At 58.7% G+C, this 7,247-nt stretch overlaps 1 protein-coding gene across 1 annotated transcript in view; it reads left to right on the top strand.

The window, feature by feature from the left end:
- Positions 1–5,995, top strand: part of MNT (MAX network transcriptional repressor) — a 12,572-nt gene extending 6,577 nt beyond the window's left edge. Inside the window, exons 5-7 of the mRNA XM_011956365.1 lie at positions 2,413–2,494; positions 4,400–4,861; positions 5,065–5,995. Coding sequence (XP_011811755.1) covers positions 2,413–2,494; positions 4,400–4,861; positions 5,065–5,831 — 1,311 coding nt within the window. The 3' untranslated portion in view covers positions 5,832–5,995. The remainder of the gene's footprint in view (positions 1–2,412; positions 2,495–4,399; positions 4,862–5,064) is intronic.
- The last annotated feature ends 1,252 nt before the right edge of the window (positions 5,996–7,247 follow it).

Genomic DNA, 7,247 nt, shown 5'->3' with positions numbered 1-7,247 from the left:
CGGGGTGGGGCCTCGGGGCGCCGAGCGGGAGAGGGCCCCGGAGGCCGCGACAGGCCGGTGGCTTATTTCTGGAATGGTTTTGCAGAACGTGGGCTTGGTTGTAGTTTAGTCGCAGGGCTGGCTGAGGGTGTTCATGCAGACACTTCGCGGCAATCCCGACATTCATGTAGCTATTATTTTTGAGAAATAGGAAGGACGGCATGGCGAGTTCCTCTTTGCAGATACTACTTGCAGAGGGCGCCTTGCGTAACGTGTGGGTTTGGAAATGAATCGGAAGGAGACTCAGCGGCAGCCGCAGAAGGAAGCTCTTGAGTTGCTGGGCCCGTTGAAGTAGGAGCCGGGGTGGGCCCCAGGTTGTCCAGAAAGGACACCCATTCTGCTGCTGGTCACAGAAGCAGGAAACTCAAAGGCCTGTCTACAAACCATTTATTCATTGAGATGCTTTTAGCGAAGTCTCTGCTTCTGGGCAATGGGTGGCGAGCGAGTAAAAAAGCCTGGGTCTGCGCTCTCCCAGGCTGGGTCTTGTGGCATATGATGAACAGGTCACTCTACAGAAGACGGCCGTATGGGCATAATAGGAACCGGGCGACCGGAACTGTTCTGAGGAGGGAGGATGGTTGTTTCCGAGGAAAGGACATTGAGAGCTGCAGGATAAGTCTGGGTGGGACGGAGCAAAGTGGCGTCCAGGAGCCCAGGTGCAGCCCAGCAGGAGGGAACAGGATGCTTTTTGGAAACAAGCCAGGCACGGTGGCTCGCACCTGAGTCCCAGCTACGCTACTTGGGAGGCCCAGGCAGTAAGAGCGCTTGAGCCTAGAGAGTTCGAGGACAGCCTGGGCCACAGAGTGTGAGACCTCCGTCTCTAAGAACAAACACGAACATGGTCAGGAGGGTTGTCACTCAGAGATGGGCAGAGTCAAGAGTTGGTCCTGGAGAGACCAGTGCGGCTGTGAAGACGGGGGGCTTTGTTTGTATGCTGAGAGCAGGAAGCTGTGGGAAGAAGGCAGTGGTCCCCAGCCCGAATCCAGAGTGGCTTAGAGGCGGTCAAAGATTTGAAGACAGCCACAGAAAAGTGGACAGAGACAAGAAAAATAGGTACCAAACTGTGCATCCAGGTAGGCACAGAAAGGAAATGGGTTTAGAATGAAGCAATGTGGGTTAAAGTTAGACCCTGGGGAAATCTTGCAGGGGCCTCTAGGCCTGTGAAGAACTGGACTAGGTGAGAAGAGGAAGCTTTTGATCCATGTCACTCCCTGGCCTGTAACTATATCCTGCCCACAGGTGGGTTGAGTTCAGGACTGCTGCTTCCAGCCCCCAGCAGCCAGGTTCAAGTGAGAGCTGACTCACCTAGGGCCCCTTGATACAGCCTCAGAGCCAGGTGAAAAGCTACACGCAGGCTGGGCAGGATGGCTCACGCCTATAATCCTAGCACTTTGGGAGGCCGAGGCGGGGCGGATCACCTGAGGTCAGGAATTCGAGACCATCCTGGCTAACATGGCAAAACCCTGTCTCTACTAAAAATACAAAAATTAGTCCTGCCTGGTGGCACATGCCTGTAATCCCAGCTACTAGGGAGGCTGAGGCAGGAGAATCGCAGAACCCGGGAGGGAGAGGTTGCAATGAGCCAAGATCACAGCACTGCACTCCAGCCTGTGTGACAGAGCGGCACTCTGTCTCCAAAAAAAGAAGAGCCACACAGGTGTGTGTGTGTAGGGGCAAGGGAGTTTCCTACTGTCTTCCTAGCAGAAAATGGAGAGAAACTGTTAAGGCCAGAATGACAGAGCGGGCTGTGTGTGGCCTGGGACTGGCAACAGAAGTGTCGAGCTGCCAGGTTTCAGGCCAGTACAGAGCAGGGCTCTACCTGGGTTACGTGTTGCAGGCCCTAATGGTTAGAGACACCTGTCACTGGTGAGGGCAGAAATCTGTGCAGGAGGGTGTGGGAAGCTGGCTTCACTGGTGGGTGGGGTTGGAGACTTTGCCAGGCCTGGTCAGGAAAAGCTGCTACAGAACAGCGAAAGTGCTCCTAGCACAGCGATTCCCAGCCTTTTTGGCAACAGGGAGTCGTTTCCTGGAAGACCATTTTTCCATGGAGAGGGAGGGCGGGGCTGGGTTTGGGATGGAAGTGTTCTACCTCCCATCAGGCATTAGTCAGACTCTCCTAAGGAGCACAGGAAACCTAGACTCCTGGGGTGCACAGTTCACGGGAGGACTCCTGCCTCTGTGAGAATCGAATGTCCCACTGATATGACAGGTGGCTGCGCTCAGGTGGTCCTGTGCCATCGCCGCTCACCTGCGTGCAGCCCTGTTCCTGACAGGCCACAGACCAGTACCTGGGGTTTGGGGACCCCCGCCCTAGGGGATGAAAGCAGGGAAACCTGGGTCTAATGGGTTACTGTCATTCTCCCTGTGATTCAGGGAAGAGACAGGACAGAGGTGGAAAGGAACATGGTCACCAGGAGTCGGGACAGCACCCTTCCAGATCCTTCCCCGGGGTCGAGTAAGCACCCTGTGCGTAGCTTTTCCTGGCCGCCTGTGGGCTCTGGGATCTAAACAGACTATGCAGCCATGCTCACCTTCATTCACAGCTCGGACAGGGACAGTGTGTGTTGAGACAGAAAGACAAAACATATGTATGTGAGAGACTTTGTATGAGCTGGTTCCTGATGAAGTCCTATCTGACAGCCTCGTATTTACTGCCCAGGCAGATGGGGCTCTTCTCATTTCATCCCCCCTTTTTTTCCCTGAGACACAAAACTTAATAGAAATTTTGTTTGCAGTTCTTACGTTCTTAGTGTGAGCCGATCTGGGACCCACTGCCCACCGGAAGTGGCCCAGTCCTGGTGCAGGGAGAGAGGGAGGGGTGGAGTGGGAAGAACCCTGTTTTTCCTCAGGGCTAGGGGGCTGCACCCCGTTCTCCTGCCTCTGGGCTCCAGGAAGGAGAGCAGATAGACTCTCAGGCCTGTGGCTTCTCCTACACACCACTGCCCCCCCAGGTTGGAGGAGAGTGAGAGACATAGGGAGAGAAGGGGACAGAGGCAAGAAAAGATGTTGATCAAGAAAGACGAGAACCAGGGGTGAGGGCTGAGGGAGGATCAAAGATAAAACACCAGTAGGTTGGGCGCGGTGGCTCACGCCTGTAATCCCAACACTTTGGGAGGCCAAGGTGGGCAGATACCTGAGGTCGGAAATTCAAGACCAGCCTGACCAACGTGGAGAAACCCTGTCTCTACTACAAATATAAAATTAGCCAGATGTAGTGGCGCATGCCTGTAATCCCAGCTACTCGGGAGGCTGAGGCAGGAGAATCGCTTAAACCTGGGAGGCAGAGGTTGTGGTGAGCCGAGATCATGCCACTACACTCCAGCCTGGACAACAAGAGCGAAACTGAAAAAAACAAACAGTAAAAAAAAAAAAAAAATTGGGGGAGAGTGGGAGAGGGGAATAAAACAAAAATCTACCCCAAATGCAAACCAGCCTGGAAAAAAATGGTGCGGTGCCCGGAAGGTCTTGGAGGCAGGAGGATGTGAAATACAGAAGGACAGTGGGGGAGGTAGGGGCTCAGATGTGGTCTTGGAGCACGGGCAGATAAGATCTAGGGGGTAAGGAGAGGAGAATCCACATGTGATGAAGGCAGACGGGGTTCAGAGAGGAAACCCAAGCCAGCTGGTGAGTTGTGTATGTGAAGAGCCCGCGGGCCCTGCACCTGGACATGACCAGTAAGCCTGGGAAGCTAGGAGCTCAAGAGCAGGCCAAGAAAGGGACTCGGAAGGCAGCAAGGACACACGTTTTGGCATTGCTGGTGGACACAGCGGTTATGACGTGCCTGGGCCGAAAGCTGCCCGCAGGGAGGTCTGTGAGACTTAAAAGAGTAGGATTTAAAAGAGTGTCAGGTCGGAGCACAGGAAAGACCTTGAGTGTGGAGGGGAGCTGGGTCATGGGACACAAGAGCCATTTCTCATGGATCCGTTTAGCCCAAGTACAGGTGTAGACGGGGGCACATTCCTAGGCTTGGGGGTGGTTCAGCGCAGGGAGCCGAGGGCAGTGGGCAGGGTGATGGGGAGCAGCATGTAAGTGGAGCCTTGTCGAGAAGCGCCGCGCACAGTGGAGAGTCGTCCAGGAGGTCAGGGAGCAGATGCGGACCAGCAGCCAGGAAGGAGGCGATCCCTGGAGACGAGACGGGGTGAGGTCGTGTCACTGCCTATTGGGTCATCCTCCAAGGATGCTGAAGTTACCAGGGAGACAAGTGAACCAGGAGGTCGAAGCGGAGGATCCTGGGGTTCTGTAGAGGGTAGCTCGTGGCATCAGTGACCGAGCAGAAGTGTGGAAAGTGGATAGGCTGCTGGGGGAGGGATGGGGCCAGAGGCAGAGAAGCCCTGAGGATGAGTTGTGGAGGACATGGAAGGACCCGCACGCCTGGTTGAGCTTGCTCCAGTGGGGCCTGTCCCAAGAGCCCACGCTCCCTGGGAGGAGTGGAGCGAGCCCACACACGCTGGGCCCCCTGGGCAGGGGCATGGACCAGGACAGGTGCGGTCTCCAGCAGCCCCCGTCAGGCTGGGTCCCCTGCTTGCCACAGACTTGCCTCTGGGCCAGCTGATAGGAGAGGTTTGTGGGGACTTTGGGCCCCAAGGCTGCTGCTCAGGGTGTTCTGCTGTCCCGTACTCTGTACCCCAGTCCCTGAAAAGGAAGGAGAAGGAATACGAGCATGAGATGGAGCGGCTGGCGCGGGAGAAGATTGCCACGCAACAGCGGCTGGCAGAGCTCAAGCACGAGCTGAGCCAGTGGATGGACGTGCTGGAGATTGACCGCGTGCTGCGGCAGACGGGCCAGCCCGAGGATGACCAGGCCTCCACCTCCACCGCCTCTGGTGAGCCCCAGCCCCCGCGCTGGCCCCACAGCCCTCAGATGTTACACGTCAAATTCCAGCCTCCCTGGCCAGGCTCTTGCCTACTAGAAAAGATGGCCCCAGCCCCAGCCCCCTCACATTCCCACGCCCCCATGAGCATCTACGCCGCCAGCCGCTTGCTTCCCCCGCCCTTCTGACCTGCTCCTGCCCCGTGTTCCCCACAGAGGGTGAGGACAACATAGACGAGGATATGGAGGAGGACCGGGCGGGCCTGGGCCCACCTAAGCTGAGCCATCGTCCCCAGCCGGAGCTGCTGAAGTCCACCCTGCCACCCCCCAGCACCACCCCTGCGCCTCTGCCTCCACACCCACACCCTCACCCCCACTCCGTGGCCCTGTCTCCTGCCCACCTACCCGTGCAGCAGCAGCAGCCACAGCAGAAGACCCCTCTGCCAGCCCCTCCTCCCCCACCGGCTGCCCCTGCCCAGACACTGGTGCCAGCTCCGGCCCATCTGGTGGCAACGGCTGGGGGCGGCTCCACGGTCATCGCCCACACAGCCACCACTCACGCTTCAGTCATCCAGACTGTGAACCATGTTCTGCAGGGGCCAGGAGGCAAGCACATCGCCCACATCGCCCCCTCGGCCCCCAGCCCTGCTGTGCAGCTGGCGCCTGCCACACCCCCCATTGGGCACATCACAGTGCACCCTGCCACCCTCAACCACGTGGCCCACTTGGGCTCCCAGCTGCCCTTGTACCCGCAGCCCGTGGCCGTGAGCCAGCCCGTGGCCGTGAGCCACATCGCCCACACCCTCTCGCACCAGCAAGTGAACGGCACAGCCGGCCTGGGGCCCCCGGCTACTGTCATGGCGAAGCCGGCCGTGGGGGCTCAGGTGGTGCACCACCCCCAGCTGGTGGGCCAGACCGTGCTCAACCCTGTGACCATGGTCACCATGCCCTCCTTCCCAGTCAGCACGCTCAAGCTGGCTTGAGGACGAGGCCACTCAGAGGCCCCCAGTGGGGACAGGGAGGGGGCCTGTCCCCCACTCTCTCACCCACCAGCTCCACACATTCCAGCCAGGCCCAGGCCCGCCCCCCCCACCCCCAGGCCTCCTAGGGGAAGGGGGTGCAAAGACTCTGAGCCAAGGGAGGGAAGGGCCACCCAGGGAGTTGGGCATAGGGCAGGGGGCCACCCTGCTGCACTAGGACTTGGTAAGATGACTCTGAGAAAATGCGAGACTCTGGTGGAACGTACCACCTGTCTGGCCCAGTGCCAGCCCCAGCGCCGCTCCTGCTTCCCCTCCCTGTCCTTGGAAATCAGTGCGATGTGGACATCACGCTCCCTGACTTCTCCCCTGCCCTGCCCCACCTTCCTGTGCTGCTGCTGCTATTGCTGTCTGGTGAGGTGGCCCGGGCCCCCGGCTTTCCTCCGGACCTTCAGTGTTTTCTTCCCAGGTCTTTGCAGGGGAAATGGGGGAAGCAGAACCGAAGCCACTTGGCCCAGAAAGCTGCGGACTGGGGTGATAAGGGGCCCTGCTCTGAGCACAGGTGACAGATTATAGGAAGTGGCTGGTCTGGAGTCCCACCCGGACAGGTGGGGCCCCAGTCTGGGGCTCTCTGACCCATTTGCAGTCACTGTGATTCGTTACCGCAGAAACTACTTAAAATGATTCTCTACCAACAATAAACCAAACCCAGCCACTGCCAAGCTTCCTGTGTCCTCAACCCAAGCCCTGCCACTGGGCTCTGGACCTCAGGAGGGCAGGCTGAGGTGGGGAAGGAAGGGCTCGGCTGTCCTGCCCCCTCCCCTGTCTCCTGCAGCCTGGGTCTGGATGGGACGAGAGCCACTGGGCATCTGTCCCCAGTCCCTAGCTCTGGGCTTGGCTCTTGGCTTCCAGAAGGCAGCAAAGAGGGGCGCTGTCCTGTGTTCAGCCCCTGACCTCTGACCTCTGCTGAGTGCTGGGCACTCCTCCGAGGGACAGGTGGGCCTGGCGGTCTGTGGGCTTTGGGCGCCTCCTACAGTCTGGGAGACATGGACCAGCAGCTGGTCTTGTTTCCAGGAGCATAGAAGCCACATCGTTGAGGCATCAGAAAGGTAAAAACGCAGTGGCTTAGCTAAGCCCTAAGCCTGTCCCCAGACCAACCCTGGGGGCCTCTACAGAACAGGGCCGGAGCTAGGGCTGCTGCTTCTGCTTCAGCCCCGTGTCCTCCCATCCCCTCCACACACACCTTCTCCAGGGGGCACTTCTGAGTGGGCCCTCCCCGGGGAGCTGCTGGGCAGCACCACCTTTCTCTGAGAAAAGGTCCTGTTTTGGGTCAAGGACAGGGCTGAACATGGAACGGGCAGGAGTCAGGGGCTCCGTGTTAGGGCGTGGCTTCCTCTGCCTCTGCCTGGGCAGCCTGCATTG

The sequence above is a fragment of the Colobus angolensis genome, unplaced genomic scaffold, assembly GCF_000951035.1.
Source record: "Colobus angolensis palliatus isolate OR3802 unplaced genomic scaffold, Cang.pa_1.0 Scaffold110, whole genome shotgun sequence".
NCBI classification, from domain to species: domain Eukaryota; kingdom Metazoa; phylum Chordata; class Mammalia; order Primates; family Cercopithecidae; genus Colobus; species Colobus angolensis.
This window is presented reverse-complemented; position numbering and strand designations above follow the sequence as displayed.